At 42.1% G+C, this 20,863-nt stretch overlaps 1 protein-coding gene across 1 annotated transcript in view; it reads left to right on the forward strand.

Moving 5' to 3' along the window:
- LOC137380165 (stabilin-1-like) overlaps positions 1-20,863 on the forward strand; it is a 257,422-nt gene that overhangs the window by 40,909 nt on the left and 195,650 nt on the right. The window contains exons 11-15 of the mRNA XM_068051908.1: positions 9,523-9,605; positions 14,312-14,443; positions 15,595-15,723; positions 19,286-19,348; positions 20,706-20,819. Coding sequence (XP_067908009.1) covers positions 9,523-9,605; positions 14,312-14,443; positions 15,595-15,723; positions 19,286-19,348; positions 20,706-20,819 — 521 coding nt within the window. The remainder of the gene's footprint in view (positions 1-9,522; positions 9,606-14,311; positions 14,444-15,594; positions 15,724-19,285; positions 19,349-20,705; positions 20,820-20,863) is intronic.

A 20,863-nucleotide genomic window follows, 5' to 3' on the forward strand; every position in this document is an offset into this window, starting at 1 on the left:
GGATCATGTGTGATAGCAGGCTGTTTTGTTGTTATTGAGGTCTCCTGGGACTGAGGTGGCTTTCATTTTGTGGCAGTTATTGTTATGTTTTCTACTTTACACAAACACCCCAATCACACGAAGAGGACTGGTAATTCAATTAGGCAGGCTCTTTTATTTGAAGAGATGAAACTATATACAACAATATCTGGGATGCAAGTTAATACATCCAGTCTCTAGGACTGGTCCTATCTTCTACCTGATGATTACATGAGTATATACATCACATCTTGTCTGGTGATGCACTGGTCCCTTAAAGGCATATCACAACATCCCCTTTTTACTAACTTAAAGTTGTATCTCTAAATAATCAGAACTATTTACATTACATCAAGAGAAAATTGTTTTGTGTTTAGAAATGCGATTGCACAAGTGAAGCGTAATGGTGGTTTGTTGATATGCCCAGACTTGGTTACTGTGAAGTTGGTTTGAGATCGCTGTATGTTCTCACAAATTCTGGTTGTCTGTAAGAGTGTTGTGCTTGGATCATGTCTTAGTCATGTTCTACTTGCGATGGGTTTATTTGGTGTTTCGTGTTCTGGTACTTCCCTTATTTGGCATCAGTTACTTTGCAATGATAAGCCGTTGGGTGTTCGTACTTGATATGATCATGGTTCTGGACAGATGCTATCATTTATGTTGGATTCTATGTTCCATCTGTTGGGTGTTGTATTTGTTCCTATTGTCCAATGTTTAAGTTGGGTAATACTTTGTCTGCATGCCAGTCGTGTGCATCCTTCAGCTTCCCCTGTTTTTCAATGAATGCATCTCATACTCCTGGAAGTATCAATGAATGATGACTGGGAAGGGTTGTTCACACTTGTCTGCTGAACAATAATTCTGCTGGTGAAGGAATGGTTGCAGTGAGTGGTACCACTGCAAGGTGTAGCTTTGCAATGTGCAAATCATGTTTAGTTTGTCGATATTTTATAATCATGGACTTTCCTGTACGTTCCCTACGTTCTGCCATGCCGTTGAACCTGGGATAGTGTGGTGCTGAGATAGTATGGTCAAGTCCACGCTTTCAACACATCGCCTTGAATGGTTTTCCAATATATTGGGGTCCGTTGTCCGGAACAGCTTCTGGCCGTGCCCCAAACAGGCTAAAAATTGAACTCAGTGTGTCTGCAATGGCTGCACTGGATGTGTCATGTAACCAATGGATAATGGGAAATTTTGTGAAACAGTCAGTCACAACCAAGAAATCATCTCCACGAATGCTGAAGAGATCCGTTGCAATTCCGGTCCATCGATGTGCGGGTACTATGTGAGTTAATAATGGTTCTTTGTGGTAACTGGGCATGTAAGCTTACATGCCTTGCATCCTCTCACGGCTGTTTCGATGTCTTGATTCATCCCTGGCCTGTATACTGTCTCTCTAGCCAGTCTCCTGGTTCGATTTTTCCCCATTTTGCTTGGTGCAATTGTTGTAGGATGTCAAGTCTAAGGGATTCTGGAATAAGGACTTGCTTTCCCTTGAAAATAACACTATGGGATATCCTGAGCTCATCTCTATAAGGCCAAAATGGTCTTAAAATCTCTCGAATGTCCTGGAAGGACTCTGGCCACCCGCCAATCATGGTCTTCCATAATTGTTGTAATATGGGATCATTGGACATTTCTTGTTGCAGCTGCTGGCATTTATACTGCCCGAAACTCATGAGGTCAATATGTAAGATGTCTTTTATTTCGGTTTGGTCACAAAAACGTACTTTGTGTTGAATGATGATTTTTAATCCACCGGCTGGAAGTCTGAATTGAATTTTTAAAAAACCAGAGATTAATGGTGACTTGATGCTTGCAGCTAAAGATGGCTACCCCAATTTGCATCACTGTACCTTCCACATTCCAATGCAATTTGCATCACTGTACCTTCCACATTGAGATGGAGTCAGCATGTCTGCAAAGAGGATAATGACCTGGGAAATCTGAATAAACCACATATCCTGTTCCCATTAGCAAGGTATCAAGGCCATCACCTGAGGTATTCAACTGATAGAGACAAACCACTCAAAACTAATCACTTGAACAATGGGACCCTAGCTGAGTGAAGGGTATTCCTAAGACATGGATTAATTAAGTTGCAAGAAGGAATACACACTGATAACTACCATGCTTGAATTACTGGGTGACGGTCATGTGAAAGGCTCACCCTTCATGTGCTTAAGCTTCTGTTTTCTCTGCAGTAAGGGGACAAGCAGTTAGATGCTGACGAGAGAAGACCCGAGTGGGGTCCCTCCTTTTCTCTTTCTCCAACACACTTTGCAAGCTTTGAACCCTGTTTGCGACTGTGACCACCCAAGGATGCCCCTGCTGCAGACAGAGACTCCTTGAGGGAAATAAGCCACACTACTGTCTCCAGGAGGACCACCAAATCAGCCATCCACATCTTCAAATCGGAAGCCTCAGGACCACCAAAGGAAAGTTGCACGGCCACCGAATTCAGCCTGAAGTCACCAACTTCCATAGAGTGTATACCCCATTACTTCTCTGAACTCTAATTTGACCAAGCCATCCTCCCTTCCTCACTCTGTAACTTATTTGTATGTGTGTGTGAGAGAGAGAGAGAAAGTTGGAGCGTATTTTATTATTTTACTTAGATCAGTTTAAGTATAATAAAGTAATAAAGCTAACTTCTTGCTTTGTTAAACTCAAGAACACCTGTCCAATTGGTTCTTTTTATGATCACAACGTGTAAACAATTAAACACTCACTGAATTGGCAAGTATATCCTTTTCAAAAAAGAAGTAAACCTGTTGTGGTCAAACAAAGAAAGGGCAACAAGGGGAACCATTCGACCCCTCCTTACCTGATCTTTGAAACTTCCAATACTGTCAAACCTATCTGGGTGTAACGATGTTAGGTTAGCTACGGAGGTGATAAAGTTGTCCTTGTGGTCTGTTGTCTTTGTCATTGTCGTGTTGATGCTATGAATGGAAACCAAGGTCAGGTCTCTGCGTGCTGGTAGGCCTGCAATCACTGGACCTGCGGTGTCCACAATGTAGAATAGCTGGGATGACGGTGGTGAGTTGTAGTAACATTCAAGTCTGATGGATCCCAGGGGTGGAATCTCAGCCGTTGTAGGCTGTGAGCTTGGTTGGTTGAGCCATCACTTTCCACTTCTGTGGGTACATGTTTTCAGGATAACATAAAATTGCAAAGAGATATTGACAGACTACGTGAGTGGGAAAAACTGTGGCAGATGGATTTCAATGCGGGCAAGTGTGAGGTTATCTATTTTGGACCAAAAAAGGGTAGAGCAGGGTACTTTCTAAATGGGAAGAGGTTAAGTACAGTGGATGTCCAAAGAGACTTGGGGGTTCAGGTGCATAGATCTTTAAAATGCCACGAGCAAGTGCAGAAAATAATCAAAAGGCTAATGGAATGCTAGCCTTTATATCTAGAGGATTGAAGTATAAAGACACAGAGGTTATGCTGCAGCTGTACAAAACCCTGGTTAGACCCCACTTGGAGTACTGTGAGCAGTTTTGGGCACCACACTTTAGGAAGGATATATTGGCCTTGGAGGGAGTGCAATGTAGGTTTACAAGAATGAATGCTGGACTACAGGGGTTAAGTCACGAGGAGAGATTACACAAATTAGGACTGTTTTCGCTAGAATTTAGAAGGTTAAGGGGTGATCTGATTGAAATCTTCAAGATATTAACAGGAAAAGACATGCTAGATAAAGATACACTATTGCCACTGGATGGAGTTCTAAAACTAGGGGACATAGTCTAAAAATTAGGACCAGACCGTTCAGGAGAGATGTTAGGAAGCACTTCCTCATGCAAAGAGTGGTAGAGATTTGGAACTCTCTCCCGCAAACAGCAGTTGAAGCTAGAACAGTTGTGAATTTTAAATCTGAGATAGATAGATTTTTGTTAAACAAAGATATTAAGGGATATGGACCAAAGGCGGTCATATGGAGTTAGGCTGCGGATCAGCCATGATCTCATTGAATGGCAGGACAGGCTCAAGGGGCTGAATGGCCTACTCCTGTTCCTATCTTCCTATCTTCCTATGTTGTAGATTTCCCAAGCTTCTGTGGGCATATAATATGAATAGTGGCAAAGACTCTGAATGGTATAACGGTATCAATACGTTATATGATATTGACTGCATGGAATGCCTGCTCTGTGTGGGTTAATACTCTGGTCATCCTCCTCATCCAACCTTGCAGTCTGGTTGATCATTTCGTGGATTTGCTGTTTGTGATATTTGGTACAGTCCTTTTGTTTGCTGGAATGCTGTACCTGTCTTGCATCCAACTGTGGCTTTGGCTTTCTGCATTGGCACTTCCAGTGTCCTCTGGTGCCACATGCCTGGCATATGTCGTGGAAAGCCGAACAATTTCTGGGTGCATGTCTGAGACCGCGCCTTACCAGGTTTGTTTGAACTGGCTGCTGTGCCAATAGTGGACATAGGGTACAGAGCCTGTAAACTCTGTCTACCCATAAGGATTACTTCATACTTGTGTCAGCTTTCAAGCAGTGCTTCCAAGTTGTAACCTTTGGGTTGGTCCAAAAGATCCTTTTGATATGCTTCGATAGGGGTAGAAGCTATCACAAGCTTGATGATGCTGCCCTGAAAAGTTGCAATCATGCCCCCTACCTCTACAGTGACTCACAAACTGATCTATCATCTCCTTGGGCTGCTGGCTGAAAGACTTACATTGAGACATTGTATGCAGAAATTAAGCTTAAGTCTTCCAGTGTAGACCATATTTTGCTTGGGTCTTTTTGGTCATCTTCCGACAGTCCTGATGTGTTCAGTCTGTGGAGATCTTCATTTCCTATGGCTGTTTTTACTTGATGGCTTGTTTGGTTCGGAGACAACCAGGTCCAGGAAATTATTTCCATCCATTGCTTGAACAATTTGAATTCAGTAAGGAGGTCTGCCGCCTTCCAATTCAGGGATGGGAATTTTGTAGTCATCCTGTCAGTATTTGTAAGAGTTTCAATGATATCTGTGGCAAGAACAAATATTCAGGCTTGCGCAGTTCTTCAGGGCTTAAGTTCTGTGGCTCCACTGACTTGCAGATCCTTGGATGGCCACACCCTGTTATTGAACTTGGGATCGATGGAGCTGTTGTTGCCATCCTGCGCTTCTGTTAGGCCTGCCCACAAAGCTGTGTTTCGGTGCGAAATCGCCCTAATGCCTAAAGAAATTGTCTAATGGTCTTTTTCAGCCTTTTTCAAGCTGATGGAGGCTACTGTTCAACGGACTCTTTTGCCTGGCCCTGTCGCAAACGTTTGGGCGCCCCACCCCGATACTCCCGATCTGGTGGCCTGCAGGAGAAGTAGTTGCTTCCGTTAATGGTGTCCTGCCCCGCACCACACCTCACAAAGTCAGTTCTCTAACAACTGTTCCTGCACAAGCTGTGGCAGCAGTTGGACTCAGACTTACACTCCCCGATTTGCAGTTGTTTTACCAGAACCTGATGCTTGCCTGTTGAAGCAAGGTGTGACATCCCAACCAAGTGGAGCTGCTGTGTATTGGATGCCTACGTTGTTGCAGAATTACTCACTCAGAGACTTCCATGCTGCTGTAAGTACTGCAAATGTATTTGTTAGGTCTTCAAACTTCCAAACACTGGAAATTCTGTTGCACGTGGAGGAGTTCAGCATTGCAGCTTCTGTCAAATCTTCATATCAAATCTTCAAATACCAGCAGCTACCACCATATTGTGTTTTCTACTAACCACACGAAGAGGGTTGGTAACTCAATTAGGTGGGTTCTTTTATTTGAAGAGATGAAACTATATTTGGGAGGCTAGTTAACACATCTGGTCTCTAGGACTGCTCCTATATTCTGCTTGATGATTACATGAGTATATGCATCACATCCTGGTCTGGTGATGCACAGCAGTTTTAAATAGGCCCCTTAAAGGTATACCACAGTTATGTCATGTGTGGACCTGCTCTACATGCATTGTGCTGCTGCTTGCACAGCTTGATTTTGTTTCTTTTCTAACACACGCAGGCAATGTAGGGGGCCGGCGGGCGGGCTCGCATGTGATGCCATCCTGAGCGACAGCACCATCATCTTTCCTTATTCCTGCCATCCCCCAAGTACCGGGTACTGCCTCCACATGGCCACTGATTTTCCAGAAAGCAGACCTCATGGTCCCAATGAGATCAGTGCAGCCCTGCTTCTTGGTTCTCTGTGTAATTACTGAGTTTTTGGAGCAGGAATCATTATAAGTCATAGAGTCATAGAGTTATACAGCACAGAAAGAGGCCCTTCAGCCCATCATGTCTGTGCTGGCCATCAAGCACCTATCTATTCTAATCCCAATTTCCAGCACTTGGCCTTGTATGCTATGGCGTTTCAGGTGCACATCTAAATACTTCTTAAATGTTGTGAGGGTTCCTGCCTCTACCACCCCTTCAGGCACTGCGTTCCAGATTCCAACCACCCTCTGGGTGAAAGAAATTTTCCCCAAATCCCCTCTCAACCTCCTGCCCCTTCCCTTAAATCTGTGCCCCTGGTTATTGACCCCTCCGCTAAAGGAACAAGTTTCTTCCTATTAGTTTAGTTTAGAGATACAGCACTGAAACAGGCCCTTCGGCCCACCAAGTCTGTGCCGACCATCAACGGTAGGATACAACTCCCACCCACTTCCATCAACTGGCTACCTGATTACTGATGTTACGATGGGGCAGCCCACAACATAAAAGCCAGGCATAAGTTGAACAGGATAAGGCAGCAGCAATAAGTAATGTAAATGTGAGCTCACAGATGTTAGTCAGCCCAAATGGGAATCAGAACAAAGAGTCAGTATACAAGCAGATGAAGTTTCTCTGTGCTAATTCAGTTCTATTGACTGCATACGCACTTTCAACCCGTGTCAAAGGTTATTCAACAGTAGAGTTCATCACTGCTGAGTCGATCAGATCCTCCCTGACCTCCATACAGACATGCACATTCTCCAGTGGGTTAAAAAGTGATCAAGAGCAGGAATTCATGTTGATTTGTTTTTCTTTTTCTAGCCCAGAATTACTGAAGTCAATTGTAATGGCCCAACAAATTTCAAAATATTTAAAATTCCCCAGTTCATTGCTGAAAATGTTCTAATTATCAGACTTTAATAGTGCAAATTATTCAAGTTGATGATCCCTATAGAACTATGCAGATGGACTGCACTAAGATGTTATTTTATTTCCCAGACCTCTATGTGCATTATAATATCAGATCAGAGTTTTAACAATTATGATGTTATACTTCATTATACTCGCTGGAATGCTTTAGTCTCTCTCACCCAGTCCCTTGGTAGCGATCTTGAACCTTGCTTAGTTTCACACTCAAAAGCTCACAGCTCCATGTTGCAATTGCACACCCACAAAAACCAACAGTGATCAGCCAGCCATCAGCTTGTAGGATAACACAGATGCTCAGCTAGAATAAATATCTTTACGTACAGACCTCTTTTACAGAGATTGCAGTCTTTACATAAAGAAAGAACTTATATAGTGCCTTTCACAACCTCAGCACATCCTATAGTGCTTTACAGCCAATTAGGTACTTTGGAATTATAGCCACTGTTGTAGTGTAGATATGAAGAAAGCAAACAGTCCTGGATTTAGGTACTGGGGTAAGATGTTCACTCGACTGAGATTTATCTGCACAGAATACAGAGCTTTTTCTTTAGCACCAGGCCATCAAAGCTTATGAGACATGAAGGTGTGCACCATGGAGACTTACAGATCACTTAGAAAGTTTCAATTAATGTTCACATTCACTTGCATATATCCCAATTGATTATTATTCCTATTCTTTCTTTCTTACTAAGTGCCTTAGTACAATAAATTCTTGGAAAATGTGTATGCCTTTTCTTATCTTGCAAGATTTGATAAGGCCATTAAATTTTTTCCTGCGCTTGTGCCATATATGAGGTCATAGAATTAGCAGTAATTGCCTAACCACCTCCTTCCATTGCTCCTATGCTACTCTCCTTGGAATCTTCTTGCAACAGAGAATCCCTCCCAGTCTTACTTTATCCAGCAGCATTTCACAGTTGTATTCAAGAAACTAGGGGCTGTTTGACTTGCTGCAGACAAACTGGACACTTTTTAAACGGAATTTAACGCTCTGCTCTGAATCCATTGCTTGGCCCCCTGCTCCTTTTAAACTGTCGCAAACCTTTAAATCCTGTAGCAGCACACTAATACCCTGCTCCCAATTGGTCAATTCCCAATCAGAGATTTGCTTGATAACTGGAGCTTGTCAAAAATATTTTAATGAAAGTTCTCCTCCAAGCCAAACATATCTAACTTGGAACTATATCACTGTTCCTTCACTGTCGCTGGGTCAAAATCTTGGAACTCCCTTCCTAACAGCACTGTTGGTGTACCTGCACCCCAAAGACTGCAGTGGTTCAAGAAGGCAGCTCACCACCACCTTCTCAAGGGCAATTAGGGATGGGCAATAAATGCTTGCCTAGCCAGCGACACCCTCAAGTGAATTTAAAAAAATCCATGTCCCCAGGGCATTAGCTGGGGCCTCTGGAATACTAGTCTAGTGATAGTACTACTACTACTTCACTGTCTCCCCATCTTACTTCCAGGCAGGATTTTGCCCAAGTGGATTGTGCTGCAGCAGGGCATCTACTGGCCTCTACCATTAGTTAGACTTGCCCTCGCATGTTTAGATTTTTATATTCCTTGTGTAGCAAGTTGCTGAAAATGCGAGCTGATAACATTGCAGCAAAGGAAACCTGATATCTGGGACCTGAGTGAACAGAGCCAGCTCCTGTGTGTCTACTTAAACAATCAGATTGAAGCATTGCTAAATCAACAGTGCAAGGACTAAGAAGGAAACATAAATTAGGGTGAATGATTTCAGTGCCAAATCAGGTAAAGAAAGGGAAATAAAGAGAGACAAAGAAAGATTGGATTAAGAGACAGAGAAAAGAGACAGAATTAAAAGTAAAACAAAAACCGTTTAATTTTACACTTTTTAAATCTCCAACAGCAATTAATACCAGAAGAAATGAGACTTCAGACTTGTAATAGTTACTTTTCAGTACCAAGGAGGTTGATTGGCAGTAATTCACACTTATTACGTCAGTAAAAGGATACTTAGACTTGAAATAACGACTTAACATTCTGTGGTGAGCTTGGTTCACAGCTACCATGTCAATACAGTAACTTCACACCATTCGATGCATGGCGATGGTGGGGCAGCCAGCGAGATTCCATTTTCATGAAATTAACATTGGAGCAGCAATCACACAGCAACGTTTGGATTTCTGCGCATCTGCCCCTTACCTGCAGTTGCATAAATTTGTGCACAAATAATTGCGACGCCATTAGCCTCATTGTTATTTTGACAGCAAAATCTGGGCCTATATTGCTACAAAAGTAATTTCATTATAATTTTCTGTTTCTAATGCTTATTCATAGTAAATCATATTTATTTATTTTGAAAGAAGAAATGCTTGAATATGTTCTGCTTAAAGTTTCTTTTTAATCTTTTCAGATAATGGATGCTCATTAACATTGAGTAAAATGGGACCTTTTACAGTCTTTCTTCCTCTCGTTAAGAATCTAAAAAACAATGAGGTAAGTTACCTTGGATAACAGATAGGCAAATTGAAAGTACTTCCCCATTTAGTACAGAAAAAAGTTTTCTCAGAAAATTCCTGTTTGACATTTTTGAACTGGGGGCCACATAAGTCCAGGTCCTTCTTCAGTCCGATGCTCTGTAACATCATGAATGGGAGAGTGTCCTCTTGCTGAATAACTCACCAGAAGTAATGCTCACTGTGCAAAGCCTGAGATTCAGTGTAGTGTGGCAGGAGCCTGAAAAATAATGTTACAAGCTGGGAATAACCAAGATTGAGAACTCAGTAATGTTGAGAGACTGATCTTCATCGTACCAATCCATGGTGCCCCAATTTATTGCTCCAGCTGCATACCCGTCTAATGCTTAGCGCAGGGAGGAGGTAGAGAAAAAGAGAGTGAAAAAACTTTGATTAACAAAGACTGCTTTGTTTCATACTTATGATTTGTGATGTGAAAAGTTATGGTTAAGAGCCATTTTGGCACTTAGTAACACCTCTCCATAAGAATGAACACACATCTGACTGATCTGAAATGCACATAGAATTGCAAAAATGATGGGATCAACTTTCAGTTTGGGTGCAATATTAGTGGTGTCCACCTAACATAGCAGCCAAGAGGCCTGAATCACTTTCAAATTTGGGTCTCTCCAACATTTTTACAGTGAGCTGCGGGTATCAAATGGGCATACACCACCGATTTCTCCTTGCAAGTTGCATTTGGGGCCCTACAACAGGTGATTCAGGCAGGTAAATGTGCCCTCAAGGTCCCCAATGGATTTTCAACTGCTAGCCACATTTCTCAGACAAGAAACAAGTTGCCTGTAGTTCAAAGTCTACCTATGATTCACACGCTGGTATAAATGGAATAAACTGAATAGCTAGATTTTCAATCGGAGCTATCTATTCCAATTTATTTGCCCTTTCCCCATAGCCTTTCATATTTCACCTTTTCAAATACGGATCTAATTCCATTTGCAATGGTTTTGCAGTTTCTGCTCCAACAGCATGCAATTTTCTCATTGCACTCTGTTTGAAAAAAATCTTCTAACTTACCCCTTTGTTCGTCACGGTGATTATTCTGAATTTATGTTCGTTGTTACTGGTTCACTAACCGATAAAAACAACCTTTTACTATGTACGCTTTCAAATCATTTCAGAATGCTGAAAATCTCTGTTAGATCCCCCTTAAGCTCTTTTGTTCTTGTAGAAGGAAAAAAATAGGTTTTCAATTCTTTCTTCATAACTATGACCTCTGGTGAGCTTTTGCTGTGCCCTTTCCGTGGTTTTAACATTCCATTCCTAAATAAAATGTCCAGAACTGCATTCCAACTATGGTTTAACCAATATCTCACACAAATTGAAAAAGACTTTCTGGCTTTTCTATTCAATCCAATGGAGAATGCTCAGAATTCCATTTATTTTTATGCTCTTTTTGTACCCACACTTCCACCTTTAGAGTTCTATGTATCTGCATCCCATGACCTATGCTTCTCAGCATGCAATACTCAGTACATGCAGTGAGAGATTGGCAACCTCTGTGTGGCTAGAAAACGCTGTACATTTTGGAATTTGATACCAAACATCTTGAACTTTTTATCCAGCTAATTTGAAAGATGGCAACAACTCCTTCACGTTTATGACATTTGTTTCAATCTAATTTCAAGAGCACATTCATATTTACCTTCTAATACAATAGGTTCATTTACAGATAAGTTAAATTTTGAATGTGGATCTAAGAAGTGAAAAAAGCCCGTGAAAGAGAAATTGATCTCGAATCCTTTCTGCTTTTGATGGTAATCAGCTTTGGCATGAGTTTGCAAATAAACCTGACTTGCTGTATCATGGGCACATCAGGCTTTCGATTTGGCATTCCATTTGACACTCATTCCTAGTAATTTGCATTTATTAATACTTAAGTAAATAAAAATCTTGTCCTCAGGCAGAGACACTGAAATATTTGTGTTTTCAAAAGACATATTCCGATGGGTGGTGTTTCAAGGAGCTTTTATTCTGTTCAATATTAAATTATTTTCATGTGAATAGCCAGAAGCTCCAAAGCTTCCATTTTAAGCATAAGCATAGAAAAAATAAAAAGATTCTTTTCTGATATCCGTTTAAGTCTAGCATTGTGTTCTTGTAAATTCCAGGCTCCCTGGGCTGGCCAATTTTTGAAAAGAAATTTACCTCGTACATTGTAATGTGGAAACAAATGGTGACATTGCATGGCAAAGCTGCTCAAATGCCAGTTTAGTGCTGTATTGCTAATTCTATCCAACTAAAACAAATCGGCACCTGGCCAAAAAGGCTGTGGGGGGAACCTGTCTGGGCCTTTTCCTGCACCCCCCCCCCCCCCCAGAGCTATCCTCCTGTCTGTTTAAATCTAAGTTTCAGGAGTCAGGATTCTCATCCCTTTAAAGACGGGGTTACCGCCTCCATGAGCTGCTGGCCAATCAGAGGGCTGGCAGCTCAGCAGTATCAGCAGCATCACTGGGAGCAGTGGCCAGTGTGGGTACTGCAGAGGCCTTGGGCCCAGGCCCAGTGCTTGAACCCCGGACCAGAGGTAGCTGAGGTGGGGTTGCTGGGGCCAGTCCCGGAGTCCCGGGCGAGAGGGGGTCATTGTGTAGTCTGGGGGAAGGGGGGGACTAGGGAGTGAAGTGGTCCCCAGTGGAGGTCCTCTGTGGGCCACAGATTGCCCACTGTCCATTGGGAGCAGTTTAGAATTCAGCAAAGGAGGACCAAGAGATTGAGTAAGAAGGGGAAAATAGAGTACGAGAGTAAGCTTGTAGGGAACATAAAAACTGAGTAAAAGATTCTATAGGTATGTGAAGAGAAAAAGATTGGTGAAGACAAATGTAGGTCCCTTACAGTCAGAAACAGGGGAATTTATTATGGGGAACAAAGAAATGGCTGACCATCTAAATACATACTTTGGTTCTGTTTTCACAAAGGAGGACACAAATATCATACCAGAAATGTTGGGGAACACAGGGCTTAGTGAGAGAGAGGAACTGAAGGAAATCAGTATTAGTAGAGAAATGGCGTTGGGGAAATTGATGGGATTGAAGGCCGATAAATCCCCTAGGCCTGATGGTATGCATCCTAGAGTTCTTAATCAAGTGGTCCTAGAAATAGTAGCTGCATTGGTGGTCATCTTCCAAGATTCTATAGACTCTGGAACAGTTCCTACAGATTGGAGGGTAGCTAATGTAACCCCACTATTTAAAAAGGGAGGTAGAGAGAAAGCATGGAATTATAGACCAGTCAGCCTGACGTCGATAGTGGGGAAAATTCGAGAGTCCATTATAAAAGATTTTATAGCAGAGCACTTGGAGAACAGTGGTAGAATCGGGCAGAGTCAGCATGGATTTACGAAAGGGAAATCATGCTTGACAAATCTACTAGAATTCTTCGAGGATGTAACTAGTAGAGTTGATGAGGGGGAGCCAGTGGATGTGGTTTATTTGGACTTTCGGAAGGCTTTCGACAAAGTCCCACATAAGAGATTAGCACGTAAAATTAAAGCGCCTGGGATTGGGGGTAGTGTATTGCGATGGATAGAAAATTGGTTGGCAGACAGCAAACAAAGAGTAGGGATAAATGGGTCTTTTTCCGTATGGCAGGCAGTGACTAGTGGGGTACTGCAGGAATCGGTGCTAGGACCCCAGCTATTCACAATTATATATTAATGATTTAGATGAGGAAACTAAATGTAATCTCTCTAAATTTGCAGATGACACAAAACTGGGTGGGAGGGTGAGTTGTGAGGAGAATGCAGAGAGGCTTCAAGGTGATTTGGACAAGTTGAGTGAGTGGGCTAATGCATGACAGATGCAGTAGAATGTGGATAAATGTGACGTTATCCACTTTGATAGCAAAAACAGGAAGGCAGATTATTATCTGAACGGCTATAAACTGAGAGAGGGGAATATGCATCTAGACCTGGGTGTTCTCGTACACCAGTCGCTGAAGGTAAGTATGCAGGTCCAACAGGTGGTAAAAAAGGCAAATGGTATGTTGGCCTTCATAGCGAGAGGATTTGAGTACAGAAGCAGGGATGTCTTGCTGCAATTATACAGGGCCTTGGTGAGGCCACACCTGGAATATTGTGTGCAGTTTTGGTCTCCTTATCTGAGGAAGGATGTTATTGCTATAGAGGGAGTGCAACGTAGGTTTACCAGACTGATTGCTGGGATGGCGGGACTGACGTATGAGGAGAGATTGAGTCGGTTAGGATTATATACACTGGAGTTCAGAAGAGTGAGGGGGGAATCTCATAGAAACCTATAAAATTCTAACAGGACTTGACAGGGTAGATGCAGGATGGATGTTCCCGATGGTGGGGGAGTCCTGAACCAGGGGTCATAGCCTAAGGATACAGGGTAAACCTTTCAGGACTGAGATGAGGAGAAATTTCTTCACCCAGAGAGTGGTGAGCCTGTGGAATTCACTACCACAGAAAGCAGTTGTGGCCAAAACATTGTATGTTTTCAAGAAGGAGTTAGATATAGCTCTTGGGGTGAAAGGGTATGGGGTGAAAGCGGGAACAGGTTACTGAGTTGGATGATCAGCCATGATCATAATGAATGGCGGAACAGGCTCGAAGGGCCAAATTGCCTACTCCTGCTCCTATTTTCTATGTTTCTATGTTAATGTAATTCTACTTTTATAGCATTTTTATTTTCTGTGTGTTGTATTCCAACATAGGTAATTGAGACAAACAAGTTTTCATGCAAACAACACATTATACCTGGAGTTCTACTACTCAACGACTTAGAAAACATTAAGACCTTTGAAACATTGGCTGGTGATACAATCGAAGTGACCCAGACAGAAAAGGTAGGGTCATTTACAGCACAATGTTTTACATTTGGCTTGTCACAGGAGTAGCTGCACGTGTTTTAAAAAATGAAATATTTCACTGTTGGATTAGAACTGCATGTTTATTCCTCTTCAAATTAAAAAGGGAGTAATAGCTTCGATTCCTGCTCAACTTCTGCTGAATGAGAAGATTCTAAGTGAAGAGAAAAATCACTCCTGGCAGTCTCTAGCAATTTTTTGCACCCAGCTGCAGGTGACATTGGCAGCTGCTTGGCTTCTTTCTCATCTTCTTCGCAATGGAGATAATCAAAACTAGACAGACAAAATAGGCGACAATTTACACTAAAGAAAATTAAATAGCAGGAAAATATTTTAAAAATCAGCTAAAGCTTTTACATCTTATCCACTGAGCAGCATTTTAAGTAGGAATTATCAAAAACCTGGTCACTTTCCTAATGTAGCTGTGGTAATCAATTAGGGTATATTTTTTGTAACAAGAGTGCAGGTGTGGGTAGCTGAATCAGTTCTTTTGAGATCCTTCACAAAAGATGACAGATTTATTTTGAAATAAGGGATGAAGGGATGGCTGATGTAAATTGTAGCATTTCCAGTTCCTTCCCAGATGAGATTAGTTTAAGCTGAAAAGAGGATAATTTACTCTTTGATTTTCCCCAATACCCTCTCCATCCTCCCCCGACAGGGGAATCATTTTGTTTTCCCTCAGTGCAGCAGAGGTCAGGAAGTCAACTTCTGGTGAATTATGGACGTAGAAGCACAACATGCCATCTCCATTATCAAACTGCACCAGCTCGGCTCCAACAATGAAGCCTATGGAATGAAATTTCTCTGTACACCATACTGGTTAACACATTCTCATCAGGTTCCTGCACATGTCATTTTACTGAGCCTTTAACCCATTAAAATAACAAGATGTTGATGCAAACGTATCAACTATTGTGCCACGCTTTGTGTTCCAATACGCCAACACCCATTCATTCTATGATACATAGACTCCTCTGTCTGTATCTGTACAGTTGCATAGCAGAATAACACAATAGCAGATTGCTGTTATCAGATGCGTCTCTAATGTTACGATTAGAAACTTCAAGATTTACAATTGGAGAAACTAATTGTTCACTAATGTTACTTTGTCATTTTTCTGTCTCAAGTACTTGCAGCTTCTATTTCAAAATAAAACGTACAACATAATGAAGGGCAACAAAGCAGCATCAAATGGCATCATTCACACGATTGACCAGTTTTTATCTGGAAGCATTGAAAATCTTGGGGATCCACAGGTAAATATCAAATTTAGTACTCAAAATGGCTGAAAGGCCTTTTTTGTGGCGGGATTGGCAACTGAACTATATATTTAGTTTTATAGACTTTATATACATGATTTATTAGAATAGTCTTGCACATAGTGGTAGTTACTATAGAGCATATTGTCATGCTGGGGCCCCATCTGTCAAGAATGAGGCATATTAATTTCACCACATGGACATTAAATTTCAAATTGTTGCTGGGAAGAAGAGAAGGCCTGTTACAAGGGCTGCCAGACACTTGGCTGGAAGACATTTACATACCAATAGGGACAAGAGAAGTTACTCCCCTTATCCATTTAACCCACAATGAACTTTGAGCACCAGACATTGAAGGCAGGGAAGCATATTCCAGGCCTTGCTAAGATGATACAATCCACAGAACCAAGACGTGGTTAGACCAGCTAGTCACAGGACTAACCTGCTTGGCAACCTGGGGATTTCTGAATGGTACAAACATTTTGAACTGAGTGTCTGTTTGCTCCTGAATTGAAAAGACCTCTCCTGACTGGCTCATCACAGCCTCTCCTGTCTGCTCCCATCTCTTTCCCATGGAACTCCAAATCCACTGAAGACACATGAACCCCAAGAGAGAATTGTCTCCTACAGTGAACAAGGTTTAAGAAGAATACTGGGCCACAACGAAAAGCAAGATCTACCTACAATCAAGGACTCTACAGTGAGCTCAAAGATCCGTAACAAAAAAAGCTCTTCAGAGATTGCCTCAAACTTTTCCACTTTATTTCTTCTGCTCTGTTCTGTCTCTATCTGCATGTGTGTATCGCGTATGCATGCTAGCTTGGGTGCGTCATGTATCCGTAGGCATTAACCGAATTGGAGTTTAAGTTTAATAAATTTCAACCTTTCTTCTTTAAACCTAAGAAAACATGTTTGTGCTGGTTTCTTTGTCTTATAATCGGAAAGCAGTGAACAAGGATTCATCAAAGGGGAGCTAAAAACACGTTGTTTAAAATTAAACCCTATTATGGTAAGACCAAGTAAAGGCTGAGAAGGACCCCTAGACACCTTTCTTACCTGGTCGTAACAATATCTAGAGGTATGTTAAAAAGCATATTCTATAGGCAATGTAAATCATTGCTATGTTTTGTATTTTTATATTGATGAAAGCTATAATTATAATACTTGCAAAAAATTATTTTCATGGCATTCCTATCAAACCCAACATTATAGTACACAATTCATAAGCCCAACAAAGGCATGCAGAGCAGCAGCAGGTCACCGGCAGATTGGTACATGGCTGTGTAGGGGAGTGAGGGTAGTGTGAGCTGAGTAGAACTGGCAGAGGTTCAGCACTCTGACCCTATTGGCTGGATTTTGTTCCCAACCTGACGGCAGGTTCTGTGGCGGGGGGCGGGGGGATGGGTGCTCGGGAAATCGGAGCGGCAGTGGCCGCCTTGGAGCCCGATGCCGGGATGACCAGGCCCGATCTGCCGGCGGAGGGGAAACTCCATGGCAGCCCCTCTGCCGCTCTGCGACAGGACCCGTTTTAACATGTTTAAATAACATATTTGCCTGAATTAAAATGTAAACTGCAGCGATCTTACTTTCAGTTCCCGATCATCAGTGTGACATGCGGCACGTCCAGGGGAAGGGATGAACTCTGCACTCTGATGGATATGTGGGGAAGGGATGAACTCTGCACTCTGATGGGTATGTGGGGGGAGGGAAGGGATGAACTCTGCACTCTGATCGATATGTGGGGAAGGGATGAACTCTGCACTCTGATGGGTATGTGGGGAAGGGGTGAACTCTGCACTCTGATGGATATGGGGGCGGGGGAAGGGATGAACTCTGCACTCTGATGGATATGGGGGCGGGGGAAGGGATGAACTCTGCACTCTGATGGGTATTTGGGGGGGAAGGGATGAACTCTGCACTCTGATGGGTATGGGGGCGGGGGAAGGGATGAACTCTGCACTCTGATGAGTATGTGGGGGGGGGAAGGGATGAACTCTGCACTCTGATGGGTATGGGGGCGGGGGAAGGGATGAACTCTGCACTCTGATGGATATGTGGGGGGGAAGGGGTGAACTCTGCACTCTGCTGGGTATGGGGGCGGGGGAAGGGATGAACTCTGCACTCTGATGGGTATGTGGGGGGGGGGAAGGGATGAACTCTGCACTCTGATGGGTATGGGGGCGGGGGAAGGGATGAACTCTGCACTCTGATGAGTATGTGGGGGGGTAAGGGATGAACTCTGCACTCTGATGGGTATGGGGGCGGGGGAAGGGATGAACTCTGCATTATGGTGAACTGTTTGCAGGGCTGTCAGCCTTTTAAAAATGGCGCCAGCACCTGCTCTTTCAATAGGTGGTGCCATGAATGGCGTCGCTGAGGCCACCCCCGCCACGTGGTTTTGTGGGGCGGGGGTGGGGGGGGACAGGCACCGTCAATATGCAAAATGCCCTGCCCCCTGCGGGTCCCATGGGGGATGGCTGCCATGTTCTGCACCCGCCGTCGCTTCCGGCAGCAGGGCTACAAAATTCAGCCCTATCTGTGGGCCTATTTGAAGGCAGACAAAGATCACTGACCATTCAATCCTGATTTAGCTGACAGTTATTACATGTTATAGCTTCAGGTGAAGTTGCCTAACGTGGCATGATATCCACACCTTCTTCATCCTGGCACTTCTTTATATGTATTGCCTGCTCTAGCTGGGAACAGAGCAATGCCTGTCTGGGGAGTCTGCTTTAGCTGGACATTAGTCACACAGGCAGGCATAGATGCTACACTGTCCTTAAAAAGCATTCCACCACTGTCACTACATAAATCTTTATTTCATTCGTTTTTGGAATGTGGGCATTGCTGTCAATGCTGGCAGTTATTGCCCATTCTTAGTTGCCCTTGAGGAGGTGGTGGTGAGCCTGACTCTGCAAGACAGTTTGTTTGCCATTAGTGACTGGATACCCAGGTTAAAGCATATCGTGAATAACACTGCACTAGGCATGAGAATACTAAATGGGCAGGCAGGTAATTTGCAGACAAAAGCATTTTATCACATCACAATAAAAATATACCATAACAAAAATGAGGTTGACTGATCATGTTATTGAATTCAAATTAGTTTATAGAAGCCTTGAAATTAGCGTGTGATTTTTAATGTAGAATTAATTCATATGAAATTCTTGTGTCTGCTGTTTTTATGGAGGCATTAATCCTTTTTTTTTGTCTAAGCCAGCATATTTAATACTTTCCTTTCAAATTTTATTTTCATTTTGCATTGAGAATGTTATTTCCATCCTTGTTATGCCAAAGAAATTCAATTCCTGTTAGTTTTGGGAGCTCAATTTTCTGCACTTTTTGAAAAAAGCCTGCCCTTTATCAGCCGTTGGTGTTTTTATTATTCAACTTCCCTCAATTTTCTGTGCATTTCCAAAGCAAAGCATTCCTTCACATTTATTTCTGATGTTCCTGTTTTCTCATTTCATTGTTTCTTTTATACCTTTTGTAATACATGCAGAGATTGATAAATAGTATATATGAATCTTACATTTTTTGTTTGTTTTTCATTAAACAGAAAACTGTTGCTGATATTCTTGCTAATGGACAGCTATTTAGTAGGTTTGAAACCATTCTTGAGGTAAGTTAATTTTAAAAATATTTGGCCTGTTGAAATTTAAAACATAACTGTGTTTAATCTTTTTATTTGAGTTTCTGTTCGATGAGTTATTCAGGAGCACAACTTGCTTGTGTGTTGATGTGCTTGTGAGGCTGTTAGCTTTACTGTAGGTTTGTGCTTCATTTAATGGCCTATGTCTGTTGTAGAACCACTTCAAGATGTAGTTTTAAGGTCATGAATCATGACTTTGTAGCTGAGCAGCACACCTCCTCCTGTGGCTAGGAAAAGCCCATTACTGTTTAGCAAGTGGAAAACCTCTTGGTTGCCTTGTCGCACTCAAGACTGCCGGCAGCAAAAAACGATGGCTGCCATTGCTTGTGGTGGCAACTTTCATATTGCTGCTGCTGTTCACATTGGTGCTGTGCTTCCAAAGGCACCACAGAGACCCACCACTTGACATTGATATTGTGTTTGCCTGTGTGTAGACTTCGCGTCACCATTTCGACGATATGCCGAAATGATTGGTGCCCAACACAGAACTCCTAATGGGGTTTCTGCATGTGTATTGAATCCAGAGAAGTTGCAGTCAAACAGGAAACAGATCATGTGTTTTAAATTTGGAAGTTGGCTGAATTGATTTTTATCACTCTGACCCCTCATCCAACCCCTGCATCTCCTCCTATAAGAAAAACATTTTCTTAAAAAAAAAACCTTGGCTGCAAAGTGACAAAATCCATAAAATCTGGCTCTTCAAAACAGCTTTTGCAGCAGCTAATGAATATAAAATAAGCTTTGTGATGGCTGAAGTATTGACTCACTTGAATCCTGGCAAATATATTTTTGCCAAAGCTTCATAACGCCAGCTGAAAAAGTCACCCTTGTGTCAATGGTGGATCTATTAAACTCTGCCTGAGTTTATTTTTTTTATAAATTGCATTGGACAGAGTGATTCTATGGAAGTGGTTGGCTGAGGGAATTAGCTGACCAGATGCTAAAACATCAATATTCACTTAAAATAGAGCAGTTGTCATTACAACAATGCTGACTCGATAAAATCAACATTAACGATAAATACCAATGGACAGCTTTTATATAGAAAATGTACTCTAAAGATTGTCCAAAAGTATTTTTCATGATAATGTAAAAGATTCTATGTGTTAGCTATGTTCTTAATCTGGGCAACTCCCCACTTCATGAACAAAATTTTCACTTGCAAAATTGTGACCTTTGTGATTAAAGTGCAAATAAAATGCTCTCAGATAAAGGTATTTGATCTTTACTCATAGCTTTGCTCAATCATAATGCAAGATGCCTCATAGATAGAATTTTTTTTGACTTTTGGGAATGCTAAGAATTTTATTGTTTAATCTTGTGGCAGAATTGTGATCTCCCTTTAGTACTTGATGGTCCTGGGCCATACACTATCTTTGTGCCAAGTAATGATGCAGTGGACAAACTGAGAGATGGAACATTATTCTATATGTTTGGTGAGGTAGGTGCACAGACAAAAATTAATAAGAATTATGCTTGTTAAAT

Source organism: Heterodontus francisci, chromosome 19, assembly GCF_036365525.1.
Source record: "Heterodontus francisci isolate sHetFra1 chromosome 19, sHetFra1.hap1, whole genome shotgun sequence".
Classification (NCBI taxonomy): Eukaryota; Metazoa; Chordata; class Chondrichthyes; order Heterodontiformes; family Heterodontidae; genus Heterodontus; species Heterodontus francisci.